At 32.8% G+C, this 23,833-nt stretch overlaps 2 protein-coding genes across 2 annotated transcripts; both read left to right on the top strand.

Annotated features, from left to right (window-relative positions):
* Positions 1 to 4,171: 4,171 nt before the first annotated feature.
* Positions 4,172 to 5,351, top strand: LOC140919685 (uncharacterized). The gene is made up of 4 exons (XM_073366294.1): positions 4,172 to 4,224; positions 4,409 to 4,522; positions 4,611 to 4,788; positions 4,880 to 5,351. Exons 1-4 carry the CDS (start codon positions 4,172 to 4,174, stop codon positions 4,973 to 4,975), a joined length of 441 nt encoding a protein of 146 aa, XP_073222395.1. The 3' UTR covers positions 4,976 to 5,351.
* An 8,966-nt stretch (positions 5,352 to 14,317) lies between these two features.
* LOC140919684 (uncharacterized) lies at positions 14,318 to 23,776 on the top strand. The gene is made up of 3 exons (XM_073366293.1): positions 14,318 to 14,406; positions 14,573 to 15,662; positions 23,681 to 23,776. Exons 2-3 carry the CDS (start codon positions 14,583 to 14,585, stop codon positions 23,774 to 23,776), a joined length of 1,176 nt encoding a protein of 391 aa, XP_073222394.1. The 5' UTR covers positions 14,318 to 14,406; positions 14,573 to 14,582.
* Positions 23,777 to 23,833: the final 57 nt, after the last annotated feature.

The following is a 23,833-nucleotide window of genomic DNA, read 5'->3' as shown; positions in this document are numbered from 1 at the left end:
TGAGTAAAAAAGACATTTTACAGCGCTTGTTTGCCAAAGCGCTGTCAAATGGCTTTAAAAATAATATTCATCAGACACCTAATTTCTTCAAACACCTTGTACGCATCATGGGATTCAAAAAACATCAGACACAAACCCATTTCTTCAAACACATTGTACGCATCATGGGAATCCAAAAAACATCAGACATTAACCCATTTCATCAAACACCTTGTACGCATCATGGGAATACCCAAAAACACATTGTTAACAAAAACATCAGACACAAACCCATTTTTCGCAACATGGCAATGATCCTGAATACCAAGTTTCGATTTAAGAAGGAAAGAGAATGTAAAGAGATAAAAAGGGTGTTGAGGTGGAGATTGAATTGTGAAAGAGTAAGCTTTGATGTTTGTGAAGAAGATGCATAAAAGGAGAAGAGTTTGGTGAAGATGAAGGGATTTTGGTGGTGACCAGTTACTACTATGTGGGTTTTGCATGTTGAGCCTTCTAAAATTAACCTAAAGAGACATTTTAGAGCGCTTATGTGGAAAAGCGCTGTAAAAGGCTTTAAAAAACATTAATATAACATAATAACACACGGAGGTCTTTTACAGCGCTTATTTGGAAAAAGCGCTGTAAAAGAGCCTTCTAAAATTAACCTAAAGAGACATTTTAGAGCGCTTATGTGGAAAAGCGCTGTAAAAGGCTTTAAAAAACATTAATATAACATAATAACACACGGAGGTCTTTTACAGCGCTTATTTGGAAAAAGCGCTGTAAAAGAGCCTCTTAAAATTAACATAAAGAGACATTTTAGAGCGCTTATGTGTAAAAAGCGCTGTAAAAGGCTTTAAAAAACATTAATATAACATAATAACACACGGAGGTCTTTTACAGCGCTTATTTGGAAAAAGCGCTGTAAAAGAGCCTCTTAAAATTAACATAAAGAGACATTTTAGAGCGCTTATGTGTAAAAAGCGCTGTAAAAGGCTTTAAAAAACATTCAAATAACATAATAACACACGGAGGTCTTTTACAGCGCTTATTTGACAAAAGCGCTGTAAAAGGCGTAAAAGGCATTCAAATAACATAATAACACACGGAGGTCTTTTACAGCGCTTATTTGTCAAAAGCGCTGTAAAAGAGCCTTTTAAGAATTTAACTAAAGAAGCCTTTTAGAGCGCTTTACAAAAAAAGCGCTGTAAAAAGGCTTATAAAAAGCGCTGTAAAAGTGTTACGTATATATAACAGTTACCTCTTCAGTTTCCTCTTCATTACGTAACCTTCATCTCAACCTTCATTTCTTCTCTTCTTTTGCAAACCCTATCATCCCGTCCTTTACGAACCTTATTTCCACGATCATCTCCTTCATTTCGAACCTTATTTCCATCCAAGATCATCTCTCCCATTTCACACAATATATTTTCATTGAAATACGTAACCCTCATTACGTATTTCTTCAAACCGTATTTCTGTGAACCATATTTCTGTGAACTTTCTGCAAACCCTCTTTTCTTTGCATTTCGTCTTTCTTCGAACCATCATTATTCAGGTATTGATGTTATTAAATTTTTGTAATCATTAGAATGCATGTTGAGCTTTTTTAAGATATACTGATACATGTTGAGTTTGTTTATAATAATGCATGATCCATGTTGAGCTTGTTGATGTTATACTAAAGTGCATGTTGAACTTGTTGTAGTTAAATGGATACAAACAAAGATTTAGAAGTTCAAAATGAAGAAGTTGGCACCTCTAAGACTTACGAAAAAGAAGTCAAACGTGGTGCAACTATCATGCAGAAAGTCATTAAAGCAAGGAGTAATGGCATTAAATTTGAGGTATACTATATATACTCTGTTTGCTGTGTGTTTTTTTATCTTTTTTTAGGGTTTAGGGCATGTACTTACTATATGAGTTTATTAGGTTGGCTGGAACGAGAGTGGTCAGCCAGTTGACCCCAACAGCTCCATGTTTGTAAGCTACATTGGGGCTGTTGTTCGTCAAAATGTCCCAATAACAATAGACAACTGGAGAGATAAGGCGTTGAAGGATGCCAAAGATATCATCTGGAATGACATTCAAGTAAATATTTTGATCTACTCTTTTGTCATTTATAATTTTTTTTCTGTAAAATACATTACTTATAATTGTTTTCATTGCAGACCACTTTTGTTCTTGATGAGGAACGAAAGTCATATGTTTTGAGAGTTGCTGGGAAAATCCATCGTGGATTTAGATCCCATCTCTCAAATTTCTATCTAAAAGATAGAGAAGGAAACACAAATGCTGAACCTCCAAAGATATATCAACATTATATATCAAAGGATGAATGGAGTGCATTTGTTTCCAAACGTTCTGACCCGGCGTTTGTCGTAAGTGATTAATTTATTAGCATTTGTGTTTTATTATTCATATTCGTAGCGTATTTTAAATTTTTACACAATTGCTATTTTTTTTTTATATAGAATATTAGTAAGGCAAATCGCGAACGGGCAAGCAACCCAAAACACCCATACAAGAAATCACGTATGGGATATGCACGCCTTGAACAACAAATTGTAAGTAATTAAACATCACTTTTATATAATGAAGTAATTTGTATTATAAACTATAGTGTGTAACTAATTTGTATTATTTTGTTTATGATTTTAACGAATAGAGAAAAGACACCCAAGCCGATCAACCCTTGGGTCGTCATATCTTATGGAAGGAAGCGCGTGTTAACAAAGAAGGAGTGGTTGATAATGAAAATGTCAAGAAAGTTGTAGAACTTTGTGTAAGTATATTATCACTTTAATATTTTTTAATATTGTATTTTAAAAATGCTATTGAACTTATCTTTTTAATGTTACATGTATTTTAGGAAACTATTGAACAAAGTTCTGAAACTCAAGAGGGCAACAAGGATACGTGCAGGGACATTCTTGGGAAAGTGTTTAATGTCCCTGAGTATTCCGGTCGAGTGAGGGGGAAAGGATTTGGCGTAACTCCCAAAAGCTTTTTTCCTCAAGAGAAGCGCCAAAAACCTTCCAACGAGGAAGTATTAGAGAAGCTCAGAATCCTATCGGAGCAAGTGGCACTCTTGGTGAATACGAATAAAGACAAGCAACTTCCGGTTCAGCTCCAACCTGAAATACAAATGGAGAGTGAAACCGGGAGTTGCAACGTCGGTTTGAAGAGTATTCCCGAGGTAATTAATTACTTACTACTTACTTGCTTATGTAATTACTTATGTATTAAACAAACTTATATATTAACTGTACTTATGTTTTAACTATTGATGTAGGGTGTCACTACATGTGTCCTATACTTGTCCTCGCCGACTCAACGGAAGGTGGGAAAAGGAATATTGTACAATACTTCGGGAGAAGTATTGCACAATATTCCGATCCCCGCGGGCCATGTCAAAGTATCGCCTACGGTTGCTTTCGAACCAACTGCACCGTTGCCCATACCGGACAACGATGGAGATATGAAGTTCTTAAGCGACGCTATTGGCAGTTACGTGGCATGGCCCACACACCTTGTTGCCCTCCAAAAAAAGATTCCCAAGGACAAATCAGTTACATCTCCCGAAAAGGTTTGTCACATTTATTGCCTAAGGTTTTTCATTTTTTCAGATTCAATAAACTAACATTTTACCTCATTTTTGTAGGTCCAAATAAATAAACCACCCCTACAGCCAAAAAAAGGCAGCAAACCTCAAAAATTGGAGGTTAATAGGGCTGCCAAACTACAAAGGCTGGAGGGTAATAAAGCTGCCAAACTTGCAGCAACAAAAAATCTGGATCGGGGAAAATCGGTCGCTGCTGCTGCTGCTCCTAATAAAAGTCAGCCACGCCTTGGTAAATACGGGGCGTGTCTTGACATCCAAATAAAAAGGAACATGGGCAGCAGCAACGATTCGCCCATTGTACAAATGAATCAAGACATCTTTGGAGATGAGTATATTGAGTACCTCGAAAAGGAGCAAATGTACGATCTTCTCGAACATAAGGAGCTGAGTGTTACTGTAATCAGCTTGTACATAAGGTAAAAAATACTTTTAATTGCATTTATTTGTAATTAATTAAATGTATTGGTAATTAATCTAGTTTAAAATTTTCATTGAAGGTTTTTGTACGAGAAGGTCGTGTGCACGAGGAAACTGTCAAATAAATACTCATTCTTGTCTCCACATAAGATGTCGATGTGGAAACTCGATCCAGAGAATGTAAAAAACTACATTGTAGATATGTTTTTAGGAAATAAAGAAAGTGATAAATTGTTCTTGGCACCATATAATTCAGGGTACGTAATTTTATCTTTTTTAATTGATGAGAATTTAATTTATTAGTTGTGTATAAACAAAATTGCTTAACCAATTTTTGTTGTTGTAGGGCACATTGGGTGCTATTTGCAATCAATGCGGTCTCTGAAGTTATATACTATTTGGGCTATTTGCAATCAATGCGGTCTCTGAAGTGATATACTATTTGGATCCCGTGCACGGCGATTACACCAATCACCCCGGAATAAAGACTATGCTCGACACGTAAGTAATATTCATTTATTTCTTACATATATATATATTAATAATGTGTTTGTTCATGCTCTAATAATCACATTTATTCATTCGATAGTGCCTTAAAAGTTTATCGAGCTCAAAGAGGTGCTAAAGTGTCGAAGCAGAAGTCTAATAACATTACATGGATCTCAATAAAGTGCCCTCGTCAAACAAATAACATCGACTGTGGGTACTACGTATTGAGATTCATGAAGGAGATTGTTGAGAAGAATAAAACTATTATCCCAGAAACGGTACGGTATTTGCATTATATGATTTTCATATATAAATTATCTATATATTTGATACTAACTTAATATAATATGTTCAATTTTTATATTGCAGTACTTTGCCAATTCCAGTCCATCATATTCTGAGGAAGATCTGATGGAATTAAAGGAAGAATGGTGTCAGTACGTGCTTGACATGAAAATTATTTGATTTTCTGGGAAATAGCTTGCTGCTGGGCAAGGGATCTGAATATTATATGGTAGCTAGTGCATATAATGTATATTATGTTAGTTATTATATGTAAATGATCATAGGATACAATATATGAATATGCATATGGATCTGAATGTAGTTTAGGTTGTAAATTAGGTTATATATATATATACGTATCTGAATGTAGTTAATTAGGTTGTAAATTAGGTTGTATATATGTATCTGAATGTAGTTACTTAGGTTGTAAATTACAGAGTTACAGAGTTACATATATGTTAATAAAGTTACAGAGTTCTGATTTCTGTTCTACTGATTGTGTGAACTGCTTATGGTATTTGAATATGTTTTGTTGTTGTGTGCACTGATTGTGAAGTGATTTTGGATACAAAGATAAAAGACAGCGCTTTTTAAAAAAAATGTCATAAAAAGCTAAAAAGCGTTTTTCATTTCAAATAATTAATTTACAACGTTTAAAAAAAAAACACATTTTACAGCGCTTTTTTTAAAAAGCGCTGTAAAATGTTGTTCTAAAGCGCTTTAATGCTGCACATTTTACAACGCTTTCGTGAGAAAGCGCTGTAAAATGCAGACCCATAATATGAAATTATGGGTGGGCATTTTACAGCGCTTTTTTGAGAAAGCGCTGTAAAATGCACACCCATATATGAAATTATGGGTGGGCATATTACAGCGCTTGTGTTAAAAAGCGCTCTAAAAGCAGACCCATAACTCATATAATGGGGTGCATATTACAGCGCTTTTTTGTGAAGAAGCGCTGTAAAATGTGCATAACAAGCGCGCGTTGTATTTACATGTTTTATAGCGCTTTTTTAAAAGCGCTGTTGTATCATTTACAACGCTCGATTCCACGGCGCTTATTTTTTTGAAAAAGCGCTGTAAATGGCTTAAAAAAAGCGCTGTAAAATGCGTTTTTTCGCGTAGTGAAAGTGCACAAACTTTTCAAGTAACTTCATGCTAGTTTCCATCAGCAATCATTCAGCCTTCATGATTGCAGAACTATTTGGGTTTTCATGCAAAGAGTGTGAAAATCTTTTAACTTCGACTAGCAACTCGACCCTTACATTTTCATTGTTATTGTGATGTCTTTCCAAGTGTCTAGTATCTGAACAAAGACATTTATAATACCATCAAAATCTGTAGCAAAGCAAACATTGATAAGATTAAGGTTCTGAGGAAGAGAAGGAACGCTAACCGTTATTCGCGCTCCCTCTTAAACAAATGCATATGATGTATATGATACAAATGAATGTATATCAAACAATTGTAGATGATGTAGACGATGCATATGATGGTGATGATGTATATGATGTCGAATAAACATACAATTAATTGTATTACTATATTTTTTACTTTTCTCTCTCTTTATTATGATAAAAAAAGGGTGAAGTTATATAATTTACGGTACGGAATTAAGAAAAAACACACACAGAACAATAAATTAAAGACCAGCACACATCAAGACATGTAGGACGGTTTAAAGGCTCAATGAAAACTAAAGAGGAGATGAAGAGTTGAGGTTAAGGAAAACAAAAAAAGAGGTTTTTTGAAAAACAGAGGAGAGAAAGAAAATTTTGAAAAAACAGACGATTAAAAATAAAGAGGGAAAAATAAAATTAAAAGTAAAAATAAAAAAAAAAGATGCAAGAGAAAAAGATTAGGACAAAGATAAAACAGAGGATACATAAGAAGGAGAGAAATAAAGGATGAAACAGGAAAACATTTACCAAGACAGAAACAACATTACGATGTAAGGAATAGACTATACAAACACATGAATAAGTTAGAAAAGAGACACACCGAGGACAACATCACGTGAGATATACACTTACACAAAAATTAATGAAATAAATTGTAAAGTACTTGACTAATGATAGACACAAATGATCTATCAACTTTGTCATTACTGTTGTCTTACCAGAGTTTGTCAGGATTTTTCTATCAGATGATCTTTTAACCAGAAACAGAGTTAGCTTGACTTTGATCTTTCTTTTGAATAAGCAAATGCAATCGTTTGTTCTAGTGCTTTGGTTTCGTAAATGTGATTCTCAAAAATGAATCAAGTACATTATGCACCAGAGACAAGTATCTTCTCCTTGAGCAGCCAGACTTCAAACCTTGTAGTTCAACGATTGCCAAGATGGTTCTTCTTAGGTTCTGATAGCCTTATGAGTTTGACCAAATGGTGAGGTTTTAAACTCATTTATAGTTCAAAGATATCTTAGTTATATAGATCATAAGATGATCTTCCATAGTTTCCTTGAGGATAGTCTTGTTTCAACCATTATACTTGAGCTTGCTTCTTTTTCTTATATTATGGTGATTAGATAATTGATTATGTTTAATCTATTCATTTGAAGCATTCTTAGTTTCAATAATGATGCTTGAGTGTATCCTCCAACCTTTGTTCTGATGATGGTTTTCTACTTGTTGCCATACAACTTTATGAATTTATGTTGTCTGGAGAGCGATTACACTACTGATCATTTCTTCTAAAGGGTTACCTGCATATTTAAATACCGCAGTTTTTAGAGCATTGAATTTTTTAGAAGACTTCTCCTTATTTTGACTAGTTTCATTGTTAAAATGCACTATAACGTTTCCATTACTTTGCACTGACAATTTAGTTGTATCAACTAATACTACTCTCTATTTAGAGGATAAGTTTCAATATCATCATTTTGAATTTTTTAAGTGATTAACTCACTGTGCCTTATAGAAACTTAAAAGTTTTTATCAAGTTTACCATCGGAGAGTTTCACGAGTCATAACCAAACAACAAAATAAAAACTAGCATAATTTTTAGAGCATATAAAAAACAGATATTTGAGAAAAAGATATAGAAAATTATGTTTTACTACTCAAAATTTCATCGAAGAGTGATTTATTAAAAACAACTTTAAATGGATGCTATTTCCCTTAAGTAGTTATAAATTGGTTTTATAAAGAAAAGAATAATTTAAATGAAAATAATTAAAAAGTTTTTAATAAAATATAAGTTATTTTTACTCTAAAAAATATGATAACAAAAAAATACGTTGATTGTTTATATATATTGTTTTATTTTATAAAATTCGGCCAAGATAGAAAAAATAGAATATATGTGATTGTTTATATATATAACCAACCTTTAAAAAGCTAAAGTTTTTTCTTTGATAATTCGTTTATTTACAATATAGTTGTTTACAATATTTCTAATAAACTCATTTGGATTCTTTTCATCATCAATTAAACAAAGGATTAAGCTTACCAGTGCCTTTAGAGTGTTTGTAAAAGAGTTAAAAAAAGACAAGTATTTTATTAAAATTTAAAATTTCAACAAGTTGAATGCACAACTTTCAAGATTAAATTTATATTTTTAGGGCTCGTTTGATGTGGAAGATAGGATAATGATAAGATATGATATAAATCTATATAAGGATAGGATAAGATATGATAAGATAGTGACTGGATAAACATTATCATATCTATTGTTTAATACACACATGATAACAATATTTTATTTTATCATGTATTTGGTACACATCTCATCAATATAGTATATATTATATTTAAATAATAAAATTATCCTTGTGAATAATAATATATTAATTTAAAAAAAAATTAACTTATTATATTTTAAATATTATAAATTAACAAAAAAAAAAATTAAATAAATAATAAAATTATTTTATATTTAAAACTATCCATTGACACTACTAAATAAACAATTTAATTTTCTTTTATAAAAAAAATCACGAGTAACTAAATAATTATATTTTATTTGTTAGAATATAATTAAAGATGCGGTGTATATTATATGTAAACGGCAGACATATCCTTGTAAACAAATTATATTTATTTTAAAATTTCAACAAATTTTCATAATTTTATAATTTTGAATACCGATTTATTAAATTATATAAAAAGACAAAACTATCCTTGTGGTAAAATCAAAAATATTTTGTAAATTAATTATTAATATTTTATTTTTAAGTTTAAAATCAAATTCTACTAATTATTTTTATATTGATATTTGATAGATTTATATTTTTATATTTTAAATTATATTTTATAAATTATTGTTATATTTATATTTTATTATATTTCAATTTTATATTTTATTAGGGTGATTGAATAAATTAATGTCCTTATCATATCCTGTTGGTTTCTAATTTGGCTTATATTCAAGATAGAAATTTTAACAGAATATGATGTTGGTTAATCAAACACTGGATTCATTTAATTTATTCATATCACGTCTCTTATTCAATCCATCAAACAAACCCTTAGTGTCTTAACAAATGCTCCAACGGTACTTGTTTGCATTTTCGTTAAATAAAACACAACAATATGTCAACAATTAAATTCAAATTAAAAAAAGTAAACATATTATGTCCTTAAATGAAAAACATAACAACAAATAAAAAGGTGAAATACTCACTTTACAATTTTCATAGGAACTAGAATGTTGATTCAATATATAAAAAGAAGAAAATGAACCTGAAAGTTGCAGTTTTTTTTGCCAATTTTATCATGTTGTCAAACTCCCCAAGAAAAGCATTACTAAAATTTGAAATACATTGCCAATTTGGGAAATGGATGTTAAGTAAAACAAAAAGAGATGCATTATTACAACGAAAAGATAAGAGGAGCAGAAATTGAAGGGTGGCGTTGAAGGTAGAGGCGGAAAACTAAAGCTTTTGTTTGATCTTTTGAGGCATCATATGTTTCTACTCCGTGTTCCCACAATTCCTTTAGCTCATCAATCAACAACTGAAGGTACACTCCAATATCATTTCTGGGTGATTGTGGTCTATGAATCAATAACGACAACATTGTATACTGAGATTTCATGCACATCCAAGGTCGTTAGTTGTATACAACCATCATGACAGGCTATGTATTGTGTGATATGCTCATAGTTCTAATGGATTGAATCCATCACTTGATAAGCCAAGCCTTACGTTACGATGCTCATAAGCAAAATCGAGATGAAGCACGTCAAAGTCCTTCCATGTTTGGCCAGCAGCAGGATGCCTTGATTTATCATCCTTTGACTGAACTTCTTCATGCCATCTCATCGACTCGGCTGTTTTCGAACACATAAATAGTCTCTGAAGTCTTGGAATTAGTGGAAAGTGCCTCAAAACTTTTGCAGGAACTTTATGATCATACTTTAGATCCTCAAACTCTGAATCTACTTGAGTAAATTCCTTCCATCGCGCAACTTTACAAGTGCTGCAAGAATCGTCATTTTCATGCTCTTTCCAATACAACATACAATCATTTGGACATGCACGAATTTTTTTTATAATCAAGGCCTAAATCCTTTATTATGGCTTTTATTTTGTTAAAAGATTCGGGAATGTTCACATTAGGCATGACTTCTTTCAATAACTCCAAAAGAGCATTGAACGATACATCGCTCCACCCATGATGATACTTTAACAAGTAAAGTTGAATTATAAATGATAAAGTAGTGAAGTTTTTACATCCCGGAAACAACTCTTGCTTTGCCTCATTAATCAAATTGTAAAATTTCTTAGCATCCTCATTGGGTCCCTTATTGCCTCCTTATACATTTTCAACGTGCCTAAAGGTGTCATGAAGTAAGCCATTGATGTCATCACATGAGTCCTCTTGATCTTCCATATAATCATCAATTTCGTTAGGCAATGATATTTGCTCTATGTGGTTTACCCAAACATCGTAGCCTTGTACAAAACCGAATCCTATTAGATGATCACGAACCACTTTTCTTCTTCTCCAACAACGATTTCTACACTTGGCACAAGGACATAAAATCGTGCGGCCTTGAGGTTCTCCTTTGGTGACAGCAAAATCTAAAAAAGATTTTACACCTTTCCGATACTCTGAATTAAGTCTATGAAGTGTAGTGCACTTTTTGTCCATCATTCTAAATAACAAAAATAATACCATATAGATTGAAGTTTAATTATATCGATCTAAAAGGAAAAAACAAACAACATATATTGAATCAATTCAATTCAATTAGATGTAGAATTGCGAACTCTTGCACTAAAAAATTCAGTATAAGCAATCCAATTTAGCTTAAGCAAAATAACTAATAAATACACACCAAAATATGGATCCACCAAATGGTTTTAACAAATTCTATTTTTATAAATAGTTTCCAGCAGTTTATGCTTTTGTTGATAGTTAATTAAGAGTTACTATATTTGGCCTATCTTAATAAACTTAACAATAAAAAAGAAGTTGCATTAAACTTGGGTGATAGTGAAGGGTGGTATAATGATATGTGATACTGCTCATGTAAACAAGCAAAATACTTAACCATAGTAAGCAAAAAACAATATGCTTTTACAAAAAGATCAAAAGAGCATGCTTTTGAAAGGTTAGATCAAAACAGTGTATTTTTTAATGAAACTAGACAATTATATGGTGCAAAAAATTAACAGAATTAAGCAGAGCATTAATAGAAAATTAACATAATTAGCAGAAAAAACATGCTTTTGAATGCAATCCAATTAGATGTAGAATTGCGAACTCTTGCACTAAAAAAATTCAATATAAGCAATCTAATTTAGCTTAAGACCAACAAAAGAACAAATAAATACAAACCAAAAAATGGATCGATCAAATGGTTTTAACAAATTCTATTTTTATAAATAGTTTTCAGTTTATGCTTTTGTTGATAGTTAATTAAAAGTAACTATATTTGGCCTATCTTAATAAACTTAACAATAAAAAAGAAGTTGCATTAAACTTGGGTCATAGTGAAGGGTGTTATAATGATATGTGATACTGCTCATGTAAACAACCAAAATACTTAACCCTAGTAAGCAAAAAACAGTATGCTTTTACAAAATGATCAAAACAACATGCTTTTGAAAGGTTAGATCAAAACAGTGTTTTTTTTAATGAAACTAGACAATTATATAGTGCAAAAAATTAACAGAATTAAGAATTCAATTCAATTAGATGTAGAATTGTGAACTCTTGCACCAAAATATTCAATATAAGCAATCCAATTTAGCTTAAGATCAGCAAAAGAACACATAAATATACACCGTATCAGAGCATTAATAGAAAATTACCTCTATGCAAGTAGCAATAGCAGCAATATCATAACTCTTTGGCTTTCTTCAACTTGACAATGACTCCAATCTCGGGAAAACACCGTATCTGCAACTAAAGCAATTTACAAATTGAAAGATATGTTATAGAAGAAAAAAATGCTAACTCTTATTTATATTATAGTTTGCTGAACTTTAAGCACATTGCAAATAAAGCCTTGTAAAATAAGGGGAAAATAATTGTAAATGACTTAAAAAAGAATTAAGCTCTAGCTTGCTGAAACAATTGTCAATAACTTAAAAAAAACAGCTTAAATAATTGCTGAAGTTTATGTTACAGCTTGTTGAAGTTATATTGTTTTATCAAAGTTATAATCATCTATAACTTAAAAAATGAAAGTTGTTCCTATCATAAATTAACACAAGAAATAAAGCGTCGACATGGGATTCAACTTGTTTGATCAGGAGAACTTTTAGTGTGATCTAGTCTGACTTTTCTACTGGTCATGGATACTCAGTTATGTGGTGAATTTTCTTTTTGTATGTCTAAATTTTGTTTTGATTCCATTATTAGGTTAAGATTTTGTTTTGCTTTTTAACTTTAGAATCTGAGTTTGTGCTTTTAACTTGAGAATTTGAGTTGGCATCAATTTTTCTATGAATCAAAAATAGAAAGTTAACTCTCCTTTGTGCATGTGTGCTTCCTGCACTAGGCTGTGCAAATCTGTTACATGTGTAATCTACTAGAATCTTATTATTAATTGTTTATAATTAGCTCTACATAACATAATGTGGCCCCATTTAGTTTATCAATGCTCATCTCAGTTTTTGTGTTTTTTACTAGTCCTCTCATTTATTTGAAAGTTAAAATTTTGATTCTAAAGGTTTTCCTGATCAAACAAGCCTAATCACATTTAGAATTAATAAATGAGATTCACCACTATGAATAAAAGATTCTGAAGTTGATAAAAATAAAGAACCTAATGATTATTTTCCCAACAACTGAGTATGGTTTCAATCAAAAGGCAATCATCTTAAACTCACACTAGGAAATATCAATCATTTTTACAATAAAAACATCCATACAGATATTTAATTAAATATAATTGCTAACTCTTGCAATAACAATTTTGGTTGCCTTTGTCGATTTACGAGAGCAAACTAAAGAGAACAAACATCTACATAATAATTAAATAATGAACTTGCTCATCAGCCAGGAACATCAAACAAAGCTCATCAAAAAGAGGAATGAAAAGAGCAAACTAACTTCGAAAAAAAATATGCAAGTTTAGCAGTATGCCAAAAAAACTCTTCATAAGCTTTTATTTCAATTTGCAGTAAGCCAAAACACTCTATTATGTTTTTATCTCAATTTGGCAATATGTTTTTATTATAAATTATTGCCTAAGTTAATATGCTTTTATCAATCATTTCAATATGCTTTTATCTCAATTTTGTTGCAAAAGCAACCACCAATTTTTTTTCTTCAAATACTCGATATTTAAGATCTACGAAATGCAACAAATTACCAACCTTCAACTTATATTATTGGTATACAAATATTATTTCAATGCAAAAGTTAATTATCAAATCTTTTGAGATGCTCACGAGTCCTATATATATCTCTCACTACGCCAAAAATGACATTTAACAGCGCCCATTTTACAGCGCTTGTCAAAAACACGCTGTAAAATGAAGCGCTTTCGCGTATCAGTTACAGCGCTTTTTTCACAAGCGCTGTAAAACAAGCGCTGTTGTAGGTCATATAACGTTTGCGCATAACGTTGTAAGGCTTTTACAGCGCTTGTCAAAAACACGCTGTAAAATGAAGCGCTTTCGCGTATCAGTTACAGCGCTTTTTTCACAAGCGCTGTAAACACATGCGCTTCCAAATATTTGAACTACCTAATACAACGCTTTTTGCACAAGCGCTGTAAAATACATGTGCTTTCATTGAATTTAACTACCTATTACAGCGCTTTTTTCACAAGCGCTGTAAACTACATCTTTCAAATAATTATGAACTACCTAATACAACGCTTTTTGCACAAGCGCTGTAAAATACATGCGCTTTCATTGAATTTAACTACCTATTACAGCGCTTTTTTCACAAGCGCTGTAAAACACATGCGCTTTCATTGAATTTAACTACCTATTACAGCGCGTTTTTCACAAGCGCTGTAAAACACATGCGCTTTCATTGAATTTAACTACCTATTACAGCGCGTTTTTCACAAGCGCTGTAAAATACATCTTTAAAATAATTATATACGTTGGAAACCCTCATATCCTCTACATCTTTCAAATAATTATATACGTTGCGAACCCTAATATCCTCTACGTACTGTGCGGCCATCTACGTTGTCTAAGGTATTTTTTACACATGATCTGTTATGTTTTGAAATTGTCAAAAATTGTCAAAAACTCATACCACATGATCTGTTCTGTTTTGAAATTGTTAGTTGATATTGGTTTCTTTTTGAAACTTGTTGATATGTTTTGAAAGCTTATTATTTTTGTTACTGCATTTATATAGGTGGTATAATATGGATAGGAAATGGATTTCAGCCAATCGATTGTCAAAAGAGTATGAAATTGGAGTGAAGGAGTTTGTTGAGTTTGCAGTGAAGAATGCAAAAGATCCAAATAGAGTAGTTTGTCCTTGTTTAAAATGTTGTTTTGGAAAACGTGTTAGAGAAGATGAATTAGAAGGACATCTAGTATGTAATGGAATTGATCAAAGCTACACATGTTGGATAAGACATGGTGAGAAAAAAAAAGGAAACATTAATTTTGAGAATAGTTCTACATATGCTTCAACTGATTTCGATACAGATACATATGAGCCGGACCGAGTTGATGAGATTGCAAAAGCAGTTGAAGAAGATCTTCGAGATTGTCCTAAAATGTTTGAAAGTTTGTTGAGTGATGCAGAGAAAGAATTATATAATGGTTGTACTAAATTCACAAGACTGTCAGCGATATTAAAGTTGTACAACTTAAAAGCGAGTAATGGATGGTCTGATAAAAGCTTTACGGAATTATTAACACTCATAAAAGATATGTTGCCAGATGATAATGAACTTCCCAGTCGGACCTACGAGGCTAAACGGATTTTGTGTTCTATTGGAATGAGTTACGAAAGGATTCATGCGTGTCCTAACGATTGCATTTTATTTCGAAACGAATATGAACTACTTAAGGCGTGTCCGAAATGCAATGTCTCTCGATATAAGAAGAAAGAATCTACTCCAGCAAAAGTCGTGTGGTATTTTCCTATAATACCAAGATTTAGGCGCATGTATCGCAGTGAAGAAGATTCAAAACACTTGACATGGCATGCAGATGAAAGAATTAGAGATGGAATGTTTCGACACCCTGCAGATTCCCCACAATGGGCAAAAATTGATCACGAGTATCCTGAATTCGGGATAGAGTCAAGAAATCTAAGACTTGCACTTTCTACTGATGGAATGAATCCACATGGTCTTCAAAGCATCTCACATAGCACGTGGCCTGTGATTTTGGTAATATATAACCTACCTCCATGGTTATGTATGAAGCGTAAGTTTATGATGTTGTCTCTGTTAATTTCTGGACCCAAACAACCGGGGAATGATATCGACGTATACTTGACTCCTCTAATCGAAAATTTAAAAAGTATGTGGGAGACAGGTGTGGAAGTTTATGATGGGTATAAGAAAGAATGTTTCAATTTAAGGGTTATGTTGTTCGGCATAATTAATGATTTTCCAGCATATGGTAATTTATCAGGATATAGCATTAAAGGTCAGTGTGCATGTCCTATATGTGAAGAGAGTACAAATTGGATGCGGTTGAAACATTGTAAGAAGAATGTGTTTCTTGGACATCGTAGATTTTTACCTTATAGTCATCAGTATCGTGGGTGGAGAAATGCATTCAATGGAAAATCAGAGGAAGGTAAAGCTCCTTTAGCACCGACTGGATATCAAATACTTGAAAAAGTACAAGGTTTGACCAATAAATTTGGCAAACCTTTTGCGGGAGAGCTGGTGAAAACTGGGTGGAAGAAAAAGTCAATTTTCTTTGAATTGCCATATTGGAAGTCATTGTATGTAAGACATTTCCTCGATGTGATGCATATTGAAAAAAATGTATTTGAAAGTGTTATTGGTACGTTACTCAATGTTCCAGGAAAGTCTAAAGATGGCGTCAATGCAAGATTGGACTTGGTCGATATGGGAATAAGAAATGAACTGGCTCCAGTAAAGAAAGGAAATCGCACATATCTACCTCCAGCCGCTCATACTCTATCTAGAAAGGAAAAAATTGTTTTATGTAAATTTCTACACGAAGTTAAAGTTCCAGAAGGATACTCTTCGAACATTAAAAATTTGGTTTGTATGAAAGACCTCAAGTTAAAAGGTTTGAAGACCCATGATTGTCATATTATAATGGAGCATTTGCTACCAATAGGTATACGTTCCATTTTACCTGAAAAAGTTCGACTAGCCTTAACTAGATTATGTTTCTTCTTCAGGGAAATTTGTAGTAAAGTGATCGACCCTCAGAAATTACCGACATTGCAGAGGGAAATTGTTGTTACTTTGTGTGAGCTTGAAATGTATTTCCCACCATCGTTTTTTGATATAATGGTTCACCTTACTGTTCATCTGGTTAAGGAGACACAACTTTGTGGGCCAGCTTATATGAGATGGATGTATCCGATAGAACGATATATGAAAATATTAAAAGGGTACGTAAAAAGTAGAAGTCGACCAGAAGGTTGTATTGCTGAACGATACATTGTTGAAGAGGCTGCTGAATTTTGTACTGAATATCTGTCCAATGTTGAATCCATAGGGCTTCCCATGTCTCGTCATTCGGGAAGACTATCAGGAGAAGGGATAACTGGAAGGAGACTACTGACTATATCAAGGACAGAATGGGAGCAGGCACAATTGTATGTTCTGCACAATGATGATGAGGTTCAACCGTATGTTACAATACACATTGATCAGTTATCTCGTTTGAACATGAATAGGAATCAAAATTGGATAACTCGAGAGCACAATCGAAGTTTTGTAACATGGTTAAAAAATCACATAATGTCAAAATTTGATATAGACCCCGGATCAATTTCAAATAGATTGAGGTGGCTAGCAAATGGTCCGAGCTTACATGTCTTTTCTTACACTGGTTATGTTATTAACGGCTACACATTTTATACCAAAGAACAAGATGATCAGACCACTATGCAAAATAGTGGAGTCACTCTCGTAGCTGAAGCGATGCATGTCTCAAGTGCAAAAGACAAAAACCCAATATATGCAAATCTATCATATTTTGGGGTTATCGAGCGCATATGGGAGTTAGACTACACAATGTTTCGTGTTCCCATATTTGGTTGCAAGTGGGTCGATAATAATAATGGCGTTCGGATTGATGAGTCAGGATTCTTGCTTGTCGATTTTAATAGGGTGGGATACAAAGACGAGCCTTCACAGTTTGCTACTAATGTCACTTATATAATGTAAATTAAGTGCCAATTCGATTGGAATAAATGTCTGAGTTACAGTCATCCAAAATTGAACCCAAATAAAACCAACACAAAAATACACATACTGAGGCCTTTTACAGCGCTTTTTATAAAAAGCGCTGTAAAAGACCCTTTTGAAAATAAGTAAAAATTCTACTGCTACTGGTTATGATAATGTCACTTATATAATGTAAATTAAGTGCCAATTCGATTGGAATAAATGTCTGAGTTACAGTCATCCAAAATTGACTAACTCTAACAGACACCTAACATGACTATCTCTAACAGGATTTTCTTCAAACACCTTGTACGCATCATGGGAATCCCCAAAAACACATTGTTAACAAAAACATCAGACTCAAACCCATTTTTCGCAACATGGCAATGAACCTGAATACCAAGTTTCGATTTAAGAAGGAAAGGGAATGTAAAGAGATAAAAGGGTGTTGAGGTGGAGATTGAATTGTGAAAGAGTAAGCTTTGATGTTTGTGAAGAAGATGCATAAAAGGAGAAGAGTTTGGTGAAGAGGAAGGGATTTTTGTGGTGACCAGTTACTACTATGTGGGTTTTGCACATGCATGTCATGTTGAGCTTGTTTAAAAAATAACATAACAAAACACAAAAACAATAAGGGCTTTTACAACGCTCATTTAGAAAAGCGTTGTAAAAGGCTTTAAAAAAAACATTCATATACCATAATAAAACAAGGAGGTCTTTTACAGCGCTTTTACACATAAGCGCTGTAAAAGAGCCTTTTAAAATTAACATAAAGAGACATTTTAGAGCGTTTATTTGAAAAAGCGCTGTAAAAGGCTTTAAAAAACATTCATATAACATAATAACACATGGAGGTTACAGCGCTTTTGCAAATAAGCGATGTAAAAGAGCCTTTTAAATTTAACATAATGAGACATTTTAGAGCGCTTATTTGAAAAAGCGTTGTAAAAGGCTTTAAAAAACATTCATATAACATAATAACACACGGAGGTCTTTTACAACGCTTATTGGGAGAAGCGCTGTAAAAGAGCCTTTTAAAAATTTAAATTAAGACGTCTTTTAGAGCGTTTTGCAAAGAAGCGCTGTAAAAGGGTTATAAAAAAGCGCTGTAAAAGGGTTACGTATATATAACAATAACCTCTTCAGTTTGCTCTTCATTACGTAAACTTCACTATCATCTCAACCTTCATCGTTCTTCTCTTCTTTTGCAAACCCTATCATCCCGTCCATTACGAACCTTATTTCCACGATCATCTCCTTCATTTCGAACCTTATTTCCATCCAAGATCATCTCTCCCATTTCACACAATATATTTTCATTGAAATACGTAACCCTCATTACGTATTTCTTCAATACCGTATTTCTGTGAACCATATTTCTGTGAACTTTCTGCGTTCTCTCTTTTCTTCACATTTCATCTTTCTTTGAACCATTATTCAGGTATTGATGTTATAAATTTTTTGTAATCATTAAAATGCATGTGAAACTTTTTTAAGATATACTGATACATGTTGAGCTTGTTTATAATAATGCATGATCCATGTTGAGCTTGTTGATGTTATACTAAACTGCATGTTGAACTTGTTGTAGTTAAATGGATACAAACAAAGATTTAGAAGTTCAAAATGAAGAAGTTGGCACCTCTAAGACTTACGAAAAAGAAGTCAAACGTGGTGCAACTATCATGCAGAAAGTCATTAAAGCAAGGAGTAATGGCATTAAATTTGAGGTATACTATATATACTCTGTTTGCTGTGTGTTTTTTTATCTTTTTTTAGGGTTTAGGGCATGTACTTACTATATGAGTTTATTAGGTTGGCTGGAACGAGAGTGGTCAGCCAGTTGACCCCAACAGCTCCATGTTTGTAAGCTACATTGGGGCTGTTGTTCGTCAAAATGTCCCAATAACAATAGACAACTGGAGAGATAAGGCGTTGAAGGATGCCAAAGATATCATCTGGAATGACATTCAAGTAAATATTTTGATCTACTCTTTTGTCATTTATAATTTTTTTTCTGTAAAATACATTACTTATAATTGTTTTCATTGCAGACCACTTTTGTTCTTGATGAGGAACGAAAGTCATATGTTTTGAGAGTTGCTGGGAAAATCCATCGTGGATTTAGATCCCATCTCTCAAATTTCTATCTAAAAGATAGAGAAGGAAACACAAATGCTGAACCTCCAAAGATATATCAACATTATATATCAAAGGATGAATGGAGTGCATTTGTTTCCAAACGTTCTGACCCGGCGTTTGTCGTAAGTTATTAATTTATTAGCATTTGTGTTTTATTATTCATATTCGTAGCGTATTTTAAATTTTTACACAATTGCTATTTTTTTTTTATATAGAATATTAGTAAGGCAAATCGCGAACGGGCAAGCAACCCAAAACACCCATACAAGAAATCACGTATGGGATATGCACGCCTTGAACAACAAATTGTAAGTAATTAAACATCACTTTTATATAATGAAGTAATTTGTATTATAAACTATAGTGTGTAACTAATTTGTATTATTTTGTTTATGATTTTAACGAATAGAGAAAAGACACCCAAGCCGATCAACCCTTGGGTCGTCATATCTTATGGAAGGAAGCGCGTGTTAACAAAGAAGGAGTGGTTGATAATGAAAATGTCAAGAAAGTTGTAGAACTTTGTGTAAGTATATTATCACTTTAATATTTTTTAATATTGTATTTTAAAAATGCTATTGAACTTATCTTTTTAATGTTACATGTATTTTAGGAAACTATTGAACAAAGTTCTGAAACTCAAGAGGGCAACAAGGATACGTGCAGGGACATTCTTGGGAAAGTGTTTAATGTCCCTGAGTATTCCGGTCGAGTGAGGGGGAAAGGATTTGGCGTAACTCCCAAAAGCTTTTTTCCTCAAGAGAAGCGCCAAAAACCTTCCAACGAGGAAGTATTAGAGAAGCTCAGAATCTTATCGGAGCAAGTGGCACTCTTGGTGAATACGAATAAAGACAAGCAACTTCCGGTTCAGCTCCAACCTGAAATACAAATGGAGAGTGAAACCGGGAGTTGCAACGTCGGTTTGAAGAGTATTCCCGAGGTAATTAATTACTTACTACTTACTTGCTTATGTAATTACTTATGTATTAAACAAACTTATATATTAACTGTACTTATGTTTTAACTATTGATGTAGGGTGTCACTACATGTGTCCTATACTTGTCCTCGCCGACTCAACGGAAGGTGGGAAAAGGAATATTGTACAATACTTCGGGAGAAGTATTGCACAATATTCTGATCCCCGCGGGCCATGTCAAAGTATCGCCTACGGTTGCTTTCGAACCAACTGCACCGTTGCCCATACCGGACAACGATGGAGATATGAAGTTCTTAAGCGACGCTATTGGCAGTTACGTGGCATGGCCCACACACCTTGTTGCCCTCGAAAAAAAGATTCCCAAGGACAAATCAGTTACATCTCCCGAAAAGGTTTGTCACATTTATTGCCTAAGGTTTTTCATTTTTTCAGATTCAATAAACTAACATTTTACCTCATTTTTGTAGGTCCAAATAAATAAACCACCCCTACAGCCAAAAAAAGGCAGCAAACCTCAAAAATTGGAGGTTAATAGAGCTGCCAAATCACAAAGGCCCGAGGGTAATAAAGCTGCCAAACTTGCAGCAACAAAAAATCTGGATCGGGGAAAATCGGTCGCTGCTGCTGCTGCTCCTAATAAAATTCAGCCACGCCTTGGTATTCGCGCATCATACACATGAATAAAGATATATTTGGAGATGAGTATGTTGAATACCTCGAAAAGGAGCACATGTACGAACTTCTCGAACATAAGGAGCTGAGTGCTACTGTAATCAGCTTGTACACAAGGTAAAAAATACTTTTAATTGCATTTATTGGTAATTAATTAAATGTATTGGTAATTAATCTAGTTTAAAATTTTCATTGAAGGTTTTTGTACGAGAAGGTCGTGTGCACGAGGAAACTGTCAAATAAATACTCATTCTTGTCTCCGCATAAGATGTCGATGTTCAAACTCGATCCAGACAATGTAAAACACTACATTGTAGATATGTTTTTAAGAAATAAAGAAAATGATAAATTGTTCTTGGCACCATATAATTCAGGGTACGTAATTTTATCTTTTTTAATTGATGAGAATTTAATTTATTAGTTGTGTATAAACAAAATTGCTTAACCAATTTTTTGTTGTTGTAGGGCACATTGGGTGCTATTTGCAATCAATGCGGTCTCTGAAGTTATATATTATTTGGATCTCGTGCACGGCAATTACAGCAATCACCCTGAAATAAAGATTATGCTCGACACGTAATTAATATTCATTTATTTCTTACATATATATATATATATCTAATGTGTTTGTTCATGCTATAATAATCACATTTATTCATTCGATAGTGCCTTAAAAGTTTTTCGAGCTCAAAGAGGTGCTAAAGTGTCGAAGCAAAAGTCTAATAACATTACATGGATCCCAATAAAGTGCCCTCGTCAAACAAATAACATCGACTGTGGGTACTACATATTGAGATTCATGAAGGAGATTGTTGAGAAGAATAAAACTATTATCCCAGAAACGGTACGGTATTTGCATTATATGATTTTCATATATAAATTATCTATATATTTGATACTAACTTAATATAATATGTTCAATTTTTATATTGCAGTACTTTGAAAATTCCAGTCCATGATATTCTGAGGAAGATCTGATGGAATTAAAGGAAGACTGGTGTCAGTATGTGCTTGACATGCAAATTATTTTATTTTCTGGGAAATAGCTTGCTGCTGGGCAAGGGATCTGAATATTATATGGTAGCTAGTGCATATTATGTATATTCTGTTAGTTATTGTATGTAAATGATCATAGGACACAATATATGAACATGCATATGGATTTGAATGTAGTTTAGGTTGTAAATTAGGTTATATATATATGTATCTAAATGTAGTTAATTAGGTTTTAAATTAGGTTATATATATGTATCTGAATGTAGTTAATTAATTAAAGAGTTACAGAGTTACATATATGTTAATAAAGTTACAGAGTTCTGATTTCTGTTCTACTGATTGTGTGAACTGCTTATGGTATTTGAATATGTTTTGTTGTTGTGTGCACTGATTGTGAAGTGATTTTGGATCAAAATAATTTTGGATACAAAGATAAAAGACAGCGTTTTCTAAAAAAAATGCCATAAAAAGCTAAAAAGCGCTTTTCATTTCAAATAATTAATATACAGCGTTTAAAAAAAAAAACACATTTTACAGCGCTTTTTTTAAAAAGCGCTGTAAAATGTTGTTGTAAAGCGCTTTAATGGTGTACATTTTACAGCGCTTTCGTGAGAAAGCGCTGTAAAATGTACAACAAAAGCGTTGTAACATGCACACCCATAATATGAAATTATGGGTCTGCATTTTACAACGCTTTCGCAAAAAAGCGCTGTAAAATGCAGACCCATAATTTCATATAATGGGTGTGCATTTTACAGCGCTTGTGTTAAAAAGCGCTCTAAAAATAGACCCATAACTCATATAATGGGGTGCAAGTTACAACGCTTTTTTGAAAAAGCGCTGTAAAATGTGCATAACAAGTGCGCGTTATATTTACATGTTTTATAGCGCTTTTTTAAAAGCGCTGTTGTATCATTTACAACGCTCGATTCCACAGGGCTTGTTTTTTTAAAAAAGTGCTGTAAATGGATTAAAAAAAGCGCTGTAAAATGCAGTTTTTCGCGTAGTGTCTCTACATCTCTCTCCATGCAAAAAAACCTCCCTTTCTCAAATGACAACCTCCTATCCATTTAGTTTGCATTTTGTTATATGGTCGTTAGACCATTGGTGTTAACAAAATTAACGCCTAATCTGCAACATTTTCCTTTAATTTCCCTAACATACTCTCAAGAATTAAGGTAAAAAATTATTTTATTGAATCAAATTATGTTGGCAATACATCAGATTTAATTTTATTTCATTTTTTTAATAATATGTAAAAATCAGATTTTGGAGTAACTTTGTTTTCGACCCAGAAAATTTATGACCAAAAAAGGATTTAAAAAAGAAAACACTTGTTGGGGTTATATCATTAGCCTAATCTCATCATTATTGCAGAAGACGAACACAAAACGCAGCGCGAAAGGAAAAAGTGACAGTACCAAAGCAACGGCGCAAAGAGACAATAGTGAAGGTACTGGAGCAACAAATTGAATACAACGAAATTGAGACGAGAAATCGATGGGTTTATGATGTGAGTGAAGAGGAAAG

This window comes from Cicer arietinum, chromosome 3, assembly GCF_000331145.2.
Source record: "Cicer arietinum cultivar CDC Frontier isolate Library 1 chromosome 3, Cicar.CDCFrontier_v2.0, whole genome shotgun sequence".
In the NCBI taxonomy this organism is placed as follows: Eukaryota; Viridiplantae; Streptophyta; class Magnoliopsida; order Fabales; family Fabaceae; genus Cicer; species Cicer arietinum.
Note: the sequence above shows the minus strand (reverse complement) of the source record. Positions and strands in the feature narration are given on the sequence as shown.